The sequence below is a fragment of the Populus alba genome, chromosome 5 (assembly GCF_005239225.2).
Source record: "Populus alba chromosome 5, ASM523922v2, whole genome shotgun sequence".
NCBI lineage: Eukaryota > Viridiplantae > Streptophyta > Magnoliopsida > Malpighiales > Salicaceae > Populus > Populus alba.
The window spans coordinates 11906009-11926282 of record NC_133288.1 but is presented as its reverse complement, the minus strand read 5'-3'; the positions used below and the strand labels follow the sequence as shown (position 1 = coordinate 11926282).

The 20274-nt window shown below is 31.1% G+C and overlaps 1 protein-coding gene and 1 long non-coding RNA gene across 3 annotated transcripts; both read left to right on the top strand.

Moving 5' to 3' along the window:
* The first annotated feature begins 651 nt into the window (after positions 1-651).
* Positions 652-3902, top strand: LOC118045811 (uncharacterized). 2 transcript variants are annotated; one of them, XR_004687047.2, is made up of 5 exons: positions 652-771; positions 1180-1621; positions 1736-1805; positions 1916-2034; positions 2534-3902. It is a non-coding gene; the product is annotated as an uncharacterized lncRNA (long non-coding RNA). The 2 variants fall into 2 exon arrangements; XR_012169796.1 differs by having other exon boundaries at positions 1180-1805.
* Positions 3903-18201: 14299 nt separating this feature from the next.
* LOC118045833 (ethylene-responsive transcription factor ERF011) lies at positions 18202-19448 on the top strand. The gene has a single exon (XM_035054558.2). It carries the CDS (start codon positions 18628-18630, stop codon positions 19189-19191), a length of 564 nt encoding a protein of 187 aa, XP_034910449.1. The 5' UTR covers positions 18202-18627; the 3' UTR covers positions 19192-19448.
* Positions 19449-20274: the final 826 nt, after the last annotated feature.

Sequence of the window (20274 nt, the reverse complement as noted above, 5' to 3'; positions counted from 1 at the left end):
ATAAAATGGCCAGATATTACGAGTGTGTTTGTTTTTAAAGTAATTTTTGTGGTTATGATTTGAAAAAAAAATAAGTTTTAAAAAAATATAGTTAGTTGGATTTATATACTTGTTTGATAAAAATTATGGTTGAAGTTTATGTGTAGCAAAAAACATGTATAAAATGTTACAAAACTCAGTTAAAAAAATATATAAAAATTGCTTCATAAAAACTGTCTTTTAAACTTAATTTTTTAGTGAATCCTGTAATATAAAATATAGTTTAATGTGTTACCAACACCTTACTATATCTGTTCAGTGCAAACAGAAAAAACTAATGAAAAACAAAAGCAGCCTACTTACCACAGTTGAATCACTACAAATGGTAATACCTATTCCAACACCAACGGTGTCACTTATTGTATCTCCACCTCTTCATTATTTCCCTTACATAACTCACTAATAAAGTTACTAGCATCTCTTGTAGGTGTTTAAAAACACGGTTAAAGTTTTAATTTTTTTTATTTAAAATTAATTTTTAAAATTTTATATTATTTTAATATATTAATATAAAAAATAAATAAATAATATTTTAAAAAAACGAACACACTTTTAATCATGCCAACAACATCCTACGCAACCGTTCCTACTTGTGCCTCATATGATCAGGTCCGTATACTCTATGTTGCAGGCCTTCCTGATGACATCAAGCCCCGCGAAATCTACTCTTTATTCCGCGAGTTCCCTGGCTACGAATCTTCTCATCTCCGTAGCCCCTCCCAAAATTCACAGGTTCCTTTCTTTCCTTTCCTTTCCTATCTTTCTTTCTTTCTTTCTTTTTTAAAAAAATTCAATTGATGCTCTAAATAAGATTGGAACATTAAATATTTTGTGCTTGTTTTTAATCAGTGAAGCCAGAGTCTTGGTGGTGAATTATTGGGAGTTTTTTCTTACATGTGTTTACGAGGTTGTAAGTAAAATTAGGTTAAATAAAAAAAAAGAATGTTTTCCATGAAAGATAGAGAAAAGAGAAAAGAGAAACAGTGAGAGAAGAGATGAGAATGCCGGTTATGGGGTGAACATGCGGTGCGTTTAAAATCTTAGAATCATGACAGCGCGTATCTTATTCATTCCTTGCATGATAAATAAATATGTTTTTCTGTTGAGTTGATTTATTCAGATGTACTGTGATTGTTGCAGCCATTCGCTTTTGCTTCGTTTGCAGACCAGCCGGCCGCCGTTCCAGCCATGCATGCACTGAATGCAAGAACATCTTGCCCTGCTCCTGTAAAATGCCCTGCATTGCTGTAGTGTTTGTTTTACATGAAACTTAAGCTCTGTCCCGGCTAACATTATATATTGCTGCTGTGGTTTGAGGCGATGTCAATTTCATTTTTCAAATTGAAGTCTGAGAAAAATTCCCATGCTGCAGTGGCTGGTATCCAGTTACTGGGTTGTTTTTATGCATCAGGGTCATATTTAGATTAATTGCAATGCTGTGTGTGTTAGACATGCCACCAATAACTGAAAACTCTTGGCTCTGAACCTTTGTTGCAGGGGATGGTTTTCGATCTTGAAAAGGGATCAACCCTATATATTGATCTTGCAAAATGTAATGCCAGATCTAAGCACTCAAGGACAAGTCTGTATCTGATGCCTGCTTATTATCATGCATTAAATTTCCATGTAACGTGACTTTTCTTCTTATTTCAACACTCGAAATCTTATATGTATATTACTTTATTTTGAGGATCAGCGATGAATGGTCTGGTTTGGATAAGAAGGCTGGAGGGTCCTCTGGATTCTTGATGGCTCTCCTGATTCAGGTAAGACCACTGTCTAAAATTGCTAATGTCAGCTACAACACTTTTTTCTGTGTTTATGTTTTGGACTGAGCACTCACGGTTATTTTCTTTGTGGTTTCCTTGGAATACAGATCAATCACATGGAGGGCATATTCTTCTAAAAGCTCACATTGCAGGTTTTGGCAGCGTTCACTTGCCTGGAATGACTATTTCTGCTTTCAACACGATTGGTATTCCCATCTGCACAAAGGTCATTTGCACTTCTTGAGCACATCTTTATTATAGAGCTAGAAATGAGTCAAAAGCTGGAAAACTGGTTGGATTACCTCACTGCTTTTGTTTTTATGCAAATATCAGTACTCCCATGAGTTCTGCATCTTTCTTTTCTATCCCAAGTTTTATCTCCTCGAAATAGAACTGCTATCATGTTCTTATTGTTTGAGAAATTGTTCTTTTCTAGATCTGGATTTTTTGTAATTCTCTTGTGGAACTAAAATTGTTCAGTTTAGTTCATAGGATAAGTTGTACTTGTATGTAGTCGTAGAATGCTGGAGTATTTACCATAGAGAAACATGACATGCAAATGTACTTACAGTAGATTGTACTCCTGTAAGAGTTCTTGCACATCCTTTATGTTATTATGAGCCCATTTATTGCTGGATTGTTTTCTAATCAAAATAACAGGATGTGATCTGTACAAAAGCATTTAGTCTCTGATGATGATAAACTAATGTTTCCTACATTGACAGAATATTTCTTCAGCACCCCCATGTCCAACACTCTTTGTGGCTAATCTGGGCAAAATTGTACAGAGCAAGAGCTGATTCAAGTATTCTCAAGGCAAGGAAGCATTACTCATTCCAGGTGTGATATTCTGCTGATTCTTTTTCTAAAAAAAAGAATCAACTAAAAATACATGATGATTAGTAACTTGAAGGGCAATATTATTATTATTATTATTTTGGTAACAATGAATGTCTGGATTATATTACGTGCATCTCGATTAATTCTCCGAGTCCCTGAAATTAACGATCATTTAAACCTTTAGTTATCTTGAAGTTTATGGTACTTGAATTAATAATATTTAGAAAACAAACTTAAAATTTAACCAGTTAAGATACACTTGAAGAGCAATAATACTTGTAAGAATGTCATCGAGTAACCACAGAAAAGGCCTTCTTTTGAAAAAGGAAAGTGGAATAATTTGAATGAATTTTCCTGTAACTTGTAACTATCCATACAGGTTTGGCTTCAAGGTAACGAACGAATAGTCTCGTTATTCATGCTTCTCGTAATGAAATCTTGCTCTATCTTGCTTAGGTTTTGGATTGTTTGCTTCCTCCTTGGCATTTGAACAAGCAGTATCTTTAGTTTGCTTTACTTCTGAACTTGATTTCACAATTTGTCCCGCGGAAGCTTAAATTTGTTGGGAATATCAATATACTGTTTTTATTTTGTCTCGGGTATATAAATTTTATTTTCTTGAAAGTAAAGTAAACTATAGAAACCAATTATTAACCAAGTCGTCTGCAGTAAAGTTGAAAGTTCTACTATATTTCTCGTATCTTATTCAAATTCTTTATAACCTGACAACATGAAATATGGAGCATCACCATTGAATCATAATCTCTTTTTAATTTAATTTTTATTTTTTATGTGGGGGGTGGGGATTTGCGCAAAAACCCAAGTATACAACGGATGCATGCACCCTGCTATCACCACCAGGAAAGGGCGTTGAGTTGAACAGCATTGAATTGTCATGGCAATCACCACCGAAATTTTGACTTTTTTAGAGCCCAATAAATGAGCCGGCTGCAACGTTTACATCACAGTCCAAAAACAGGGACATGTTCTTTCTTGGTGGCGTTGATACCAAGATTTTTCAGCTAACTGATATGTTGACTTCTTCGAGTCAGAAACAGGCAGGCAGGCAGACGACCTCATATTGGTACCAAGAAAGTAAATTTTTCCATGCGCTCTCATCATCAGGTGCATTGCTGATGAATGATTTTTTGACTACTACAGCAAATAAATACCTTACACGTAACTAGTGATTTCCTGGAAAGCCAAAGCTATGACTCTTGAAAACATCAATTCAGTCACCCATACGTTTTTCCACACGCCATTGCATGCCACGAGAATTATTGGAAATGGCTCCCCCAAAGTTTTGTTTGCCGGACAATTTCTTTGATTATCTCGGACGTTTTTTTTTTTTTAATAAATTTATTCCATATAAAAATGTTTTATATGCTATACAAAACTTTTAGGATATTAAACATTGATGTTAAAAATATATATTAGTAATGGAATTATTGATTATATTGATAATGGGATAATGATGGTAATGAAGAAGCTGTTGTAGTTGTGGCGTCTTAAAAGTAATATAAAATCAATATAAAGTTACATATAATAATTTAAGCTTATAAATTGAAACAATTCTTTAATATAATATCATAACTTTAATAATCAAATAATTATAAGTTCGAGTCTTAACTCTCTTATTGTTTCTAACTAAAATTAATAAAATTAAGAACAAGTGATGAAATCATGAAAACTTTAGATTGGATTCGGTTTTTCATAACTGTGTACTAAAAAAATGATTGAGCTTGATCATTGGTTGGTGAATTGACAAGATGACTTTCACTCTCACTTGCAAAAACAAGTCATTTATCAAGATAAATGATCCTCTGATATTTAAGTTAGTAAATGTTGGAGAATAAGAGTATGTTGAGTAGAAGAAAAATGTGCGATGAGGGGAGCAGGATAAAAGGAAGAGCAATGTGGCTTAGTGGTGTTGTGTGATCTGTTATGTTTCCCTGAATAAAGTTTTGTAATATTGAATGAACTTATGGGATTTCTCAAATGCTTTAAATTCATTTTTATTTAGTGAACCAAGATATTTATAGACTTCGATTATGTCAACTTACCTTGAGGAGAGTAATAATGAAGAATAGTTGTTTTCCTTTGCATGTAACATGAAAAGCTAAGTCATTTGTTGTGGTGTCTTATTATGCTATTAGTAGAAAGGTTGGTACTTAGTAAGTACCATTTAAGATAGCATGCAGCATGAAATAGCCATTGGCTAAAGAAGATGGGTCTTATACTAAAAACTTGTGTATAATCTGAGGAGAGTGCGATGTTGTATTGATTTTTTTAGAACTTGTCATCTTGCATTACAGTGTGTACTAGTAGCTAGAATTCTCGTTGGTTGAGCCTAAAAATGGCTATTGGAAGGACTAAGGTGTTGTGGATGGGGTCGCTATCCAATGGAAAGTTTGGTTAGGCTTGGCCCAAACAACTGGGTCAATCCATTTTTGACAACCCACAAACTAGTAAATACCAGTCCATTTGGGATAGTATAACTGGTGGAAGGCTGAGTTTGGATTGAAATTGAGGAATTAAAGTAAATAGAGGGAGAAAAACTAGTTGGCCTAGGCATATTGCTTTTAAGCGACCCTTATAACTTACGAATAGCTCTGATGATGGCATTTCTTGATGTCATTAGATTTATATAATCAAGATCTTTTTGATGATTTTATATGTGTGTTTATCAAAGCTCCAATAAATCTTCAACATACCATTCTTTTTTCATCCTTTCTCTTCTCTTTGTCTCTCTCATATCTTTAAAAACACCTTGCTTTTGCTAGTTTCTCCTGCTTTTTTTTGTTATTTTTGGGACATGCCATTTTTTTCCATTTTTTTCTTGTTACTTAGTCCATTTAGGCTAGATATCTTATACCTCACCTAAAAATTTATTTCCATGACTGACAACTTAAGAACTCCAAGACATGAAAGAGTAATTGACCTCCCCATCATAGGCACTTCAGTTCCTCTAGATCTCTACTAACTCTCTTGTTAAGTGAAGGTGATTAATGATGTTGTTCTAGTTATAAAACAATAACTTCACACTCTTTCACTCTCTTAATAAGAAACATAACACCTACCTTCATTGCTTGCACCACTAAATGCACAAAAATAACTCTAATTTTCTTAAGGAATATGATATAATGACGTGTATGCAATTATATACAAGACACACTCATACTCCAAATCTCCAAAGGAAATGCCTCCGTATAAAGAGTGTTCCCATACTGGATGCTCTAGGAGTGACTGCCATCATCGATCTCTTTTTAAGTCTCACTCTCATACTCTTTATTGAAAAAAACCTTGACATATTTATCTCATACACTAAGTGAAAAATTCTCTACTTTGTCACTGAATGCTACATATTTATCTCTCCATAGATTGTGACTTTATGAAGACCAACTTAAACAATTGTAATGGCGATATAAAACTAAGAAAGCATATGCAAAACGTGTGAAGCATCCTAAAGCTTGTAAACCAAGACATCGATGTTATGTATATAATTCTTATGACAACATTACATGAATATACTTAGGTGTGATATCATAACCTTGAGTTTTGCTCCATTTTTTACTTTTACTAACTTAGTGCCAAACTCATCTCATACTTCAGTATAAGCATACAACTAATAAAAGTACAACTGGACTTTTTTCCATCACATAACGAGAAGATGAGAGAACTGAAACATACTCTATATCTTCAAATATTGAGTTCTCAAAACATTCATCATGGCATGTTAATAAAAGCCATAAGATGGTAATATGAAAATATTTGTTTTCCTCCAACTTCTATTACTTAAATCTTTCAAAAATTATGTTTAAAAAACTTATAAGAGGAGGAGAAGTGATGGTATATATATAAAAAAGGTTTAAATCAGCTCAAATGTGCCTTTATAGGTGATCAATCAATTGAGCTAGTTTAAATAGACTAACAAACAATAGACCAATCTGTTTAAGTTGAAACCTAAACCAACTAAGCAACAAAAAGAGAAATGGTAAAAAAAAAATGGCCTACTAAAAAATGACCAATAAAATAGGTGAAGCTATTAAAAACAGTATGCTTTTTAAGATAAAAGAGAAAACAAAAGCAAAAAAGAAAATGAAGAAATAAAGAATGGGATGTTAAAGACATTAGAGCTTTGAACAACATATATGCAACTTCATTAAAAAGATTTTGATGAGACAAATCTAACAACATTAAAAAAAGCCACTATCAAAGTTTTGAGAGAGCCATAAACACCGCTTAAAAAAAACGAGGCATAACTAATTTTCAAGTGCATGTTACACGAGTTAGCTGATTTTTCTTTTTCTCTTCATTTCAGTCTAAATTTAGTCTTGTAGTAGTGACACGACCAAAAGATTGATATCTTATCCCAAGCGTAGGAGTGTCGAAGAAATAAATAACCCGGCAAGACCGGGGTCAAACCACAGGGAGATGAACTATATAAATTACAAATAATATATATATTTAATAAAACAAAGAGTTTATGAGAATTTTATAGGATATTGATGTAAGGATTAAACAATAATAAAACAATTGTCAAGGTTAGAGGATCCACTAATAGTATTGGAAATAAGTATAGTATAAACTCTTTTTATTAATCAATTAGAAACCACATACAAAGGAGGTTCCAATCGGATGATTTATCCTTAATAGTTCATTATAAATTTTTAACATGATCATATTAATTATCTTATTTAAGTAACACCATACTTTTAAATATTGTTATGAATTCATGATGCTAACTTATGTTAACAACAAATCAAGTTCCTTTCATAGCACATGTGTAGGTTATACCATCCGGTTGGCTATGAAAGTGACAAGCATTTGTTGTACCAAGTGTTATACAACACGAATATAAATTAACCATTTAACAAACAAGGTATTAAGAATTAGTAAGATAAAAAGATAAGACATGTTAATAACAAACTTTCTTGGATATAAACATTAAAGTTCATGTTGAGTTTATATTATATCTATTCTAACACCATTAAGGAAACATTTTCACCTTAACATAATAAACTTAGCTAAACATAATAAAGAAAATAAACATAAATAAACAACCTAAGAATATAAGTATAGTAAAGGAAATGAAAAGCATAAACACGAGATTAAGAAAAATATAACATGAAATAAAACTTAAACATTACAAAAATATAAAGAAAGAAATAAAGAGCATGATCTTGATCTAAAAAACCAAGATGCCTAAATGCATGTCAAATGCCTCCTTTTATAGGTCAGAATTTGGAATTATTGATTTGATGACTAATTGTTGAATAGGTAGTCATATCTTGATGTGGTGACAATCATTATCTTCTTATCTGAACAAAACGTCATTGATAGCGTCATAATTTAAACAGACTTAATTCATGAAAGTTCTAGAAAATTGTCTCTACTTTCCACCAAAACAAATTGAGGTCATTTGGACTTCTAGAATTTGAGATATGGGTTGAACATTGAAAGTGTTTGACTGCAGGACAGATTTGGACTTCTCCGTTGTTGCTACAATTTGGACTTGAAAATGACCTTTTTAAATCTTGGACTCCCGTGAAATTTTTAAGCCTATGTCTTAGCTTTCCATCCATATATAGCAGACTTAAATCCAAGATCTACAACTCCAGATATGATCCAATGACCGAAAAGTGTTCCAGTTTGGACCGAACCAGCATCTCTTTTCTAAGTTTGGCCCTGTCTTTGTTTTTTAAATTTCAGTAGTTAAACTCATCAATCAATCTTTTGATTTATGTGATAGACCTGCATTTAAGATGAACATTTACCATAAATTAAAGGTATATTATAGTATCAGACTTGTTATTATAAAACTTGCTTTCATTAAGGAGTTATTGATACTTCAAGTGCAAAATAATGATATAAAACCTTAATAAAAATACACTTTTAAATACTAATCAACTAATTGCACCAGTCTAAATGGATTGTACTTATTAAAGTCTAGCTATCATCACACACCACAATGCAAAGTAACAAGTTCTAAGAAAGTCAATATGACATTGCAATGCTCTCTGGAATTATACATAAATTGTTAGTACGATAACCACATTTCCTAGCCAATTGGTATTTTATTCTTGCACGTCACCCTAAAAAATACCTTCCAAGCATCAGCCTCTCTATCATTAAGATACTGAGACATCACAAATAAACATGAGCATAACATTTCCATCAAATGCACATTAGCCAACAAGTTAACTTTCTATAAAATAAAATGAAAAAAGTAATTATTCTCTATCATTACTTTCCATGAGATAAGTTGATAACTATTGTTATATAATTTCAGTGTTCATGTACGAGAGTCACATTTACACATGACACAAAAAAGTGCTCTTGTTTTGCACATGAATATGCAGTGGCTAAAATAATAGAAACCACCTTGCTTTATACCAACTATCAACAACATGAATTGTTTATAGAAAATAGTCGATTGCCCACTAAACTGGCCATGCGTTGTTTAGCTTTTCTGGCTTTGGACATATGATATGGGTTCCCACTTTCTAGGGCTAGAGGGGCAATAACTCTATATATGAGCCTACAGATATTATTAAAGCTTACTTTATATCAATAATGCGGTTAATCTTTTTTCTTCTTTTTCTAGCTTTTCGTTTGTTTATTGTTTTCCCCGAGCTCCTGATCTCGTCAGGGCTTGCATGCTTATGTATATCAACAAAGAAGAAGCTATCTCAAATCATACAACATTAGAACAATGGCTAGATAGATCATTTGTGGATCTCCTAAAGATTGCTTCCAATTAAATTATCCTCGCAACCCCATTAAAAAATAAAATAAAAATATTATTTCACAACACACCGTGCATGCCCTTATCATGCTTGGCTATGGAGGAGTGGTCCCTTTTTAATAATATACGGCTGAATTATAATTTGGCACCATATGTTCCTGCCAGCTAAATGTCACCATGGAAGCATAGCCCGAGACAAAAGCTAACACGATTATACATATGAATAATATTCCTAGTATTTTGAATGAAATTCTTACAGGTAGGTACGTATTTCTGAGCAATCATAAGAGGGAAGAAGTTGACTTCTTTTTTCTTAACATTAACCTGTTTTAATTAATGTACTTTAAGAAAAGAAAAGGAAAAAACTATGGAAATTTTGAGTAGCTTTTCATCCTCTCTAATTTAGTAACTTTCCAAGGAGTTTGATTCTAAACTTCTTCCTTTTAGATTGTCTGTAATTAAATTATTTTTTTTTCTGTGTTTCAATTCGAGGAATCTCTTGGTAATCAATGTGTGAAGAGGCTGTACTATCATATTCCATTGACAAAATAATTGAGATTGGAATCAAATATCAAGGTCACTCTAATTATAAATTCATTCTTTGATTCATCAATATGTATCCTTGAATAAACTTGCAAATGATACAAATAAATAACAAGAAAAATTCTTGAAGATTGAGTGAAACAAACCTAACAAGAACACATGAAATTATTTGAATTGTTAAAAGTATAGATTTAATAACCAGATCTAGTATAAATAAATAAAAGGAGAGAAAGAAAGTAATTTTCATGGACAACAATCTAAAAACATGTACTTCTTAAAAAAAAAATTGTTAAAGAGAGAGAGAGAGAAGAGTAGAGTTTTCTTATTCATTTCAAATTTTTTGTTGCAATATTTTTATATTTTGAAAACTTTATAATGATGTTGTTTTTTAAACAGATTATATCCCTATTTTATAGCATAATTATGAGACTCGTTTGGTTCAATAGATTAATCTGAGATTCGAGTGACTTGAAGTCTTGGTAGGGTTTTAAATCACAAAAATCTGGGCTTGTAATTGGCTCGATCAAACCCAAGCGATCCATTGGATCAAACTGAAACTTGAGTGATCCGATATTTTTCTTTTTGTTTTTTTTTTAAATAAATCTAAAAATTTAAAACTTAATTTATAAATACTTAGCTTCACATATCTTTTTTTATAGCCTACGTTCACATGAGTTGTTTTTTAATTTCTTGATGTGGGATAATTTTATAGCCTATTACACACTAAAAATTTAAAACTTGTATACATCCACATTAGTTATTTTTTTAACTTTTCAATGTGTAATAGCTATACTATACTACATTTTATATTTTTTATATATACCTTACATTCACATTTATTGTTTCAAAAAAATTACATGTGAGTTATTAAAACCTTAAACATATATATATATATATATATATATATATATTTTTTTGTTAACCTGAGTTAATTCTTATAACCTAACTTCTTAGTTGAATTAATTTCAAGTCGAATTTAATAACTATACTTTGTACAATACAAATCTTGAGAAAAGTCACATGCATATATACACGATTAAAAAGATGATAATATACATATATAATACAAAAGAAAGTAAAAATATAAAATATAATTTAAAATGGATGAGAAAGAAATATTGCATAATACAATTAAGAGAACTGATTTATGTACCCTGTAAAGCATGGTTTATTAGATTGCTTAAAATAGATGCAACAACTAACAAGTAATTCTTAAAAAAATTTGATATTTGACTCGATATTAAATCATATATTACTTAGGATTTAAAAAATAAAGTATCTAATCTTTTAATATTATTGTACGTGACTGACCATGGGTTGGATTGGTTTACATAGTAAAAAAAAAAAAAATTATCTTCAAGTTTTAAATTAAGAAAATATGGTAGGAGTGGTATACTTGCATTCAATTTTGGAAATACCCATTTTATTTAATAAAAACAAAAACAAAAACAATTATACGTTATTATTTTATGCATATCCAATAAATAATTAACTACCCCAAAGCGGAGGGGACCATGAGAAATTTAAAATTTAATTTGACAGATAAGAACAATGCCTTACAAGGACAAAAAAGCCCATCCATTCATATCGTTATTGCGTGGAGGAAAGTCAATTCCTAACGGTATCTATCCACCGACCGCCGACCTCCGACCTACCCTTTTCTTTCCTTAGAAAATTATTATTACTCCTAAAAACAACAAAGACAAAATAAAATCCCAAAAGTAATTAATAATACAAATGTCACTGTACCTATCGATCTTCTCCTGGCCACCATGACACAATGATACTTCTTTTTTTCACAGCCATTGAATTCCACCTCACTTGCCCACAAAACGACACCTCCCATCACTACACTTTTTTCTTTTCTTTTCTTCTAAAGTATATAGTTTTCTTATAGTATAAAACAATAAATGACTCTAAATAATGTTTTGTATTGGCGGTTCAATTGTATATTGAAAGGACTCAGTCTTTATGGTTTAACTCATCAAATTTATGATTGAATCATGAACTCTGTTATATTTAACCATTGACCTTTAGATCATACATTTATATATTTATATATATATATTGATGATAACTATAATATAATATTTGGATTGATAATATGTTTGATTTAAAACGAGCTTTAAATAGGTTTTATACGAAGAACACATTAACAAGTATGACGGAAGTCCAAAAAGGAAGAAAAATAAAAACCTAGTTTAAATATTCATTTTCAGTGCTCAATTTATATTATACATGATAGCACAAATTAAAATGAATGCTCACACTTCACTTTTTATGCATTTAAAATGATTTATAAAGCGGTTTTAAGAATTCACCATAATTTAAACTACTAAAATTAGAATTCTGCATGAACCGGTCGATCATTTTAATATATATATATATTTATATATATATATATATGTTGTCTAATTGCAGAATTAAGAAGGGAATCTGAACATATATCATTAACAAGCTGCTTTAAGAGCAAAACACTTCAAGATCATTAATCTTTAATCATGCTTATATTTGTGCATTAAAACCATCATAATCTTGCACAAGAGTATACATTTTTATTTTCACAACACTTAAACACTATCCAATTCATTATGTGCTATCTAGTGAGATATAGAGATACTTAAATTCTCAATTGTAAAATCCATTCTATTGAGAGAGTAATTTTGTGATAACAAAATCACATCTATAAACCCTTGAGAGTTTGAAAAAAATTATTGGTATTGGTGAGGTATTGCCACCTAAAGAAAATCTTGAAGAGGGAACATCTTTAAATGGTGTAAAAAGCTTGGTGTGAATTCATCAAGTGTCAATTGTACCCTTTAACTTGGACTAGTGAAGAAATAAAATACTCAAGTATGGTTTGCTACTAGAGGTGTGGATTTAGACTTGTTGAATAATATTATGTTTTGTGTTTATCTATATGCATGTTTTCAAACATGTCCTAAAAAATCTCATGTAACTGCTATCAAATGCATTTTTCATTACTTGCATGGTACAATTGATTTAGGGTTTTGGTATCTAAAATAAAACGAGCTGAGTTTAATTAGCAATTTGGATGTTAATTTTATTGGGTGTAAAGTTGATAGAAAAGTACTAATGAAACTTATCATTTTCTAAGATCATCACTAGTATATTGGATTAGTAAGAAACATAACTCAATAGCCATATCACCAATTAAAATAGAATATATAGCGACAGGTAGTTATTGTGCTCTAATCTCATGGATGAAACAAATCTTAAAAGACTTTGGACTTGTATTTAATCATGTAATCATTAAGTATGATAATACTGGTGCAATAAGTCTATCTAAGAATCCTATACAACACTCACATACAAACACGTAGAACTGTAGAAGTGAGACATCACTTCCTAAGAGATCACATGACTAAATGAATTATTGTACTTGAGTTTGTGGGCATAAAATACTAATTAACAGTAATATTCATAAAACCTTTAAGTATAGATCGTTTTTGTGAAATGAGGAGAAATTTAGGCTTTATTCATGCTAAATATATTTGAGGTATTATTTATACGTGTATACATTATTAGAAATAAGTTAGATATGTTAAAGTGGTAAAATGTATATCCTCTTAGCATGAAATATATGCTCCACTGTAAAATTCACTAACTATATAGGATTGAGATGAACTAGTCAACCAATTCATTATAGCTAGTTCCATCGGCTGACTTGTTGAGCAAGAAAAACAAAAGATGGGTACTGATAAATTTATGAGATTTTGAGTTTTGAGTTGGGTTTAGTTTTTTTAGCCTATAAGTTAGACAAAAAAAAAATGTATATTTTGACTCATAAAACATATGTAAAAGAGAAAATTCATAAAAATATGAACCTTGTGTAAACCAATCAATCAATTCATATAATTGAATCAACCGACTGATCGATTAAGTTAGAGCATTGATAATATTGATACTATAAAAAATTTGAAATTTTCAACTCTCAATTCCTTTGTTTTTTTTTATATAATTTTTACATGGAAATGTTCCATTTTAAGTGCCAAGAATAGATCATAAGAGAATTTTATGAATTGTTGTTTTGGGTTTTAATCGGTCAACTGGTTTAACTTAACTCAAAGCAACCAATCGACCGGTTGCTTAACAGTATACACACACACACACACACCTGTCATTTTCCAGCAAAAACTCGAACCTATTATACTTTTAAATTTTCATCAAATCGAAAACCTTTTAAGTTGTTTCTTGAAGATTAAAGTCAAATGGCTCCAAGAAAACGCCAAAAAAAAGTTGAATTACATAACAAAAAGGCAAATGATCCAACTTCATACCAAGGTGATAATATCAAATAATTCTTAAACTCTTTTGCAAATAGGTCAATTGCTATAGAAAAAGGTTTATAAGATGATTTATGTGCTTTTAGTCTAAATGAGATATTTGAATCTATGAGTTGGAGCACTTTATTTTATATTAAGAAACCAACTTACCTAAAATTAATAAGGATGTTCTTTGCAAATATAAGGATCAATATAGAACCTTACGTCTTTAGTAGTTTGCAAGATAAATTAATTGTTTTTTATTGTGACATTCTAGGTGATATTTTAGGAATAAGTAATTAAAGTCCTAGAGTATTTGAGGTAAAGTAATACCCACCATAGAGGGATTTGTATATGATAAAGATGTGGTACTACATATGGGTAGATACAATTTTACTAAATGAGAAAAAATCAAGAACCAAGATTTGCTTTTACGACCTAGAATTATCTATAGGATTATAACACCCAACATATTGCCTAAAAAAGGGCATTATGATGAGGTGACTTTCATGGATTCATTGATTGTATGATTAGAGGTCGATCAATTAACCTATCGTATATTATAATAAGGAATTTAATCATGACACATGATCAAAAACAAAAATATATTCATTATGGTCAATGTCTAACTACCATAGTTGAGCATTTTAAAATTTTATTGATGGGTACAAATAAGACATCGTATTCAAAATTAATAAAGATAAAAAATAAAACACTAAACAAAATAAAATATGTGTTAAATGAGGATGGTGCATGGGTTTCTAGAGACTAGATGGAGGTTCATGCTAAGGAATAGCATGATGAGGAAGAACATCAACACAATGGTAATGATGATGAATTTGATGCTATGTTTGAAACACTACAACTTGCTTCCTTGCTTGAAGATGCATCGAGTCCTTGGCAATTTAGGATGGAAAACTGACTAACACACATTGAGATAGATGTGTGTCATCTTAGAGATACTTAAGTGCATATTGTAGCTAATTAAAAGAATATGGTCAGTGACTTACAAGATATCAAGACGATGATGACCAATTCTCTCTCTCGTTATCTACCATCCTAGATGTTGTACCATGAACATATGCATGTTTCGATGTTTTTATGTTTTTATTCCTTTATTTTATAATGAATCTTGGATTATTTTTTGAGACTATATAATGTATAGTTTATTCCCTTTTATAGATTCCATTATATTTTTGTGTATATTTTTATCTCTCCATATTATGTTTTTGTTGATGTCAAAAGGGGGAAAATGGATATGAATTGAATCATTGCAAAAAAAAGGCGATTTATAGTTCAATAATATATGCATATATGTAGGGGGAGAAATTTTAATTTCTTTATGTATAAGTATTTATTGAAAATACAATTTTATCTCATTTACTTAGATAGTGATAGACTTTTTAAATGTTTCTTATATATTGCATTGCAAAAGACAGAGGGGGTCATGTATTTCATATCTAAATTCCATATTAATTATAAAAAAAAAAAAAAAAAGGGATTGTTGACCTTTAGGTCATAAATTTATGTTTTTATATATATTTTGATGATAAAGAATAATATGAAAATTGGACTAATAATATGCTTGGTTGAGAATAAATTTTAAACAGGTTTTATGTAAAGAACACGTCAACAAAGCATGATAGAAGTCCAAGAAAAAAACAAAATGAAGAATTAGTTTAAGTATTTATTTTTAGTGCTCAATTTAAATTTTTATATTCTATTTGATAGCATAAAATAAAATGAATTCACACACTTTGTTTTACATGCATTTAAAAGAATTAATAAAATGATTCTAATAATTCATCAGGATTAAAATTGTCAAAACTAGAATTCTGCATGAACTAGTTGATTGTTTGGTAATACCAAATAAACTTGTCGATCACTTATTCATCAATGATAAACATCTGGAAATTCTATAGGAACTAATTGATCGATTGTCTAGACCAATCTGAATCAGTCGATCATTTTAGCTGTCAGAGAAGCATTAATAGGTATAAACGACTATAAGCTACTAATTTTTGCTAGAAACATATATATAACTTTTCTAATTGTAGAATTAAAAAGGGAATCCGAACATATATCATATACAAGATATTTTAAGAGATAAAACACTTCAGGATCATCAATCCTCAATCATACTCATATTTACACAAGAGTATACATTCTCATTCTCACAACACTTAAACATTTTTCAATCCATAAAGTGCTATCTAGTGAGATATAGAGATATTTAGATTTTCAATTGTAAAATCCACTCTATTGAGAGAGTAATTCCATGATAATAAAATCATATTTGTAAACCCTTTAGAGCTTGAGAAAAACTCTTGATATTGAAAAGGAACATCTTTAAGTAGTGTAAAAAGTTTGGTGTAGATTCATCAAGTGGCAATTGTACCTTTTGACTTGGACTAGTAAAGGAATAAGATATTCAAGTATGGTTTGGTACTTGAGGTGTGAATGTAAGGCTAGTTGAATCTAGGTGTTGTGGCTGTCTTAATTCTAGAACAACATAAAAAAATAAGTATTTTTTTGCTTAATTATATGATAAAAAAAATAGACACTCGTAAAATCGAGTATCAATCAAATATGAGGACATTTGTTTAAGACTACAATAACTTCATATAGAAAATAAACCAAAACAAATTATAAAGAAAAATTCAAAATCAATAAAATATTAAAGGGTGAAGTCAGAAAAAAAAAAATAACAAAAAAGGATTTAAGCGAAAGGAAAAAAAATTAAAAGTTGGAATTTTAAAAAAGGGGAAAAAATAGGCTAACCTAGCAGGTTAACATTCAAACCTCTCGACTCAACTCCTTACCTAATTTAAATTTAAAATTAACTTGTATAAGGGTACCCCAACATGTCCCAGTCGATTTGGTGGGTCCAAAAACAACCAAGATGAATTTTAAAAATCATGGTTTAGCTTTTAAAAAAAACTCAAGATAATATCTTTTTTAATATTAAGATGATGACATATTGAATCGACCTATGCTTTACCGCATAACCTGCAAAACTCACGATTCAAATCATGAACTCTATTGGGTTTAACAATTTTTTTTTTAACTATGTTTTACTTAATGATATAATAACAAAAATAGATATTCACAAAATTGAACATCAACCAAATATCGAAATGTTTGCTTAAAATAATAATAACCTCATAGAAAAAAAAAATGAATTATGATAACCAATTCAAAATTAATAAAATATTAATGATGAAATTGAAAAAAAAATTAATCAAAAAAATAAAAGATAGAATTAAAAAAAAAAATTGAGAGCAACTCCTTCTTCATTGTCATTATAAACAGTAAATAATTTAAGATTTTACCTTAATTGTTCTGGTAGTATAATAATTATAACTTTGTATCTACATGTTAATAATACTTACTAATTATTCATTATAATTTTAGAAACCATATATTTAATTTCTGTGTTCATAAGTTCATTTATAATTTAATTCCTTCATAATATTTTTCTCCCTGTTTTTTTAGATAAAAATATATTTTCAAAAAATATAATAAATACAAGAGAAGCAAGAAAGGTAGAAACTTTTGATGAGAAAAAGGAGGTATTTTAGGGAGTATTATGGAACTAATTAATTAATCTTGATGAAGAATATATTGGCGGTTAGTTATTATGATAATTGTTATTTTTTAAAGTATTTATTGTTTAGAAATGTATTGAATTAATTTTTTTTATTTTATAAATTATATTTTTGATATTAATACATTAAAATAATTTTTAAAAATAAAAATTAACTTTATAAAAAATTTAAATTTCTATAAAATACTATCTAGACTGCGTTCCGGTTCCAAGTCTATTTACTTATATTACCGGCCTTTATTTTAAGGTTTTTGTATACTAGTGGCAAATGCAATAAGTGGCAAGCACAGCCCAAAAACATAACCTCGGATGGAAAGAAGAAGCATCCACATCTAATTACCATTACGTTTTTTCTTTTCCTTTAATTAATAAATTATTTATTTTCTCCACTTCACAACATCTACGGCAAAGCCGCTCCCACCCCTTCTCTTTTAAACATATTCACAAACATCGTGTCGGTGAAAATGGATTTTCTTTCTAGCTATCACCCCTCTATATAAAAAAAAAGATAAAGGAGAAAGAAAATTTTCCATCCATAAGGAATTATAATCGACGTGTTAGCTCACCCAAATGACACCCCTTATTCTCCAAGACTCATTCTCCAAGACTCATCACAACATCTCCTCTCTGCTCTCTTCCCAATCCTAAAAACTAGTTGCTTTGCTTTCTTAATTCTTCCATGAAAACTTGTCAAGAATCCGAACCCTGAATACCCTTTTGAAAGAACAAAAGGAATACATATTTTAAAACAAGTATTGGGGTGAAGGGTTTTTGTGTGTGTGTGTTGAGAGATCGATGGAAAGCGGGGTAGACAAGGAGATGGCGACAAGAAAGAGAGGAGGGATTGGAAGTGAGAGGCAATACAAGGGAATAAGGATGAGGAAGTGGGGAAAATGGGTGGCTGAGATAAGAGAGCCTAACAAAAGGTCAAGGATTTGGCTGGGTTCGTACTCAACACCTGTAGCGGCGGCTCGCGCTTATGACACCGCCGTTTTTTATTTGAGAGGACCGTCGGCGAGGTTGAATTTTCCTGAATTTCTGGCTGGAGAGAATTTTAGCTGCGGTGGATCATATGGGGACATGTCAGCTGCTTCTATAAGGAAAAGAGCAACCGAGGTTGGAGCTCGTGTCGACGCTTTTGAGACAGCGTTAAACCACCACCACCACCGCCATCACGATGACCGTCAAAGAAATAGTAGTAATAGTACCAGTAGCAATGATAATAATGAAACGGTCGTTGATAGTAGAGAGTTAAAATCACTGCCGGTTGACTTGAATAAGGTGCCTGACCCAGAGGATTCCGATGGAGATGAGTGGGAAAGGAGTTTAGCCACCGGTGGTAATCCGATGGGTTGCTAACATGGCCAAAAGGAGGTATGTTATATGTGGATTAATCACTTTTAATACTAGTATTTTACTTACTAGTCAAGTAGTTTATGTTGCCCCCTTGTTAATTTTTTAACTAGTTTTTTTTTTTTTAGTTGATTAAACTTTTTTCCTTATTTGATTATGGTAATTTAGCAAATTTTGGTAAATGTATATTGCTTGGTTTATGACTCAAGGATGTTTATATATATTATTCTGTGTTTCCATAGAGTAACATAGGATTCGAACTCGATGCCTCTTTTGTTTTCTGTGAAGGTTGGACCATGTATTAAAGGACAATCAGTTAACCTTTCCTTGTTTTGTATTCATGGGAAATGGATGCAACAGAGAGAGAGGTCTGAGGGATTTCCCGACTTGGCAAAACTTTCGTTTTCCTTTTCTTTGTTTGAGAGAGCGAGGGAGAGGGTGAATAGACGTTGAAGCGCAGAGCTGGGGAACAGGAGGTGGCCTACATAGCCTGCAGTTGGTGCAAATAGCCATGCTAACCACTAAAGTTTAACTACTAAAGTGATAAAATTTTGAGTTAGGTATTTTCTGGTTCTGCACTGTTGCATAATTTGAGTTGTGGGCACCCCTGGGGGGAAGAGAGACAGGTGAGAGTGATTGCTATCGTACGAGTGCAAGCTGACTATGGTCATGGGGCCAACCTCATGGGTTTTACTCTCTCAGATGATGTCAAATCACCGCTCCCGACTTAGCATGAAAATCTGGCATTCGCCATTAAGCCTTCAACCCCCACTCGGATCTTTTTGAGAATCGTGTAAACAACTTGCCTGCCACTGTTAGACGGTGGAGGACGAGCAACTAGCTCACCATTAACGGATATGAGTGTGTATTCATCCCTGCATTGATAATTACTTGTCCTCTCCAAGATAATTTGCAAGTTGTGAGACACATAATTTCAGGTAGCTCAACATTCAATTACAACCAAGCCAAATCATTGTTCTTGGCCACAGCATGGTAGGGCAGCTCAGGTTTATTCACCAGTGCATTCACTTTCCTTGGCCCTGGTTTAGACTTCAAAGGAATCACGTCTGCCATGAGTAAATATCCAGA

What these genes read in the sequence shown, in the direction of transcription:
- LOC118045833 (XM_035054558.2), top strand. Translation starts at nt 18,628, where the DNA reads ATGGAAAGCGGGGTAGACAAGGAGATGGCGACAAGAAAGAGAGGAGGG.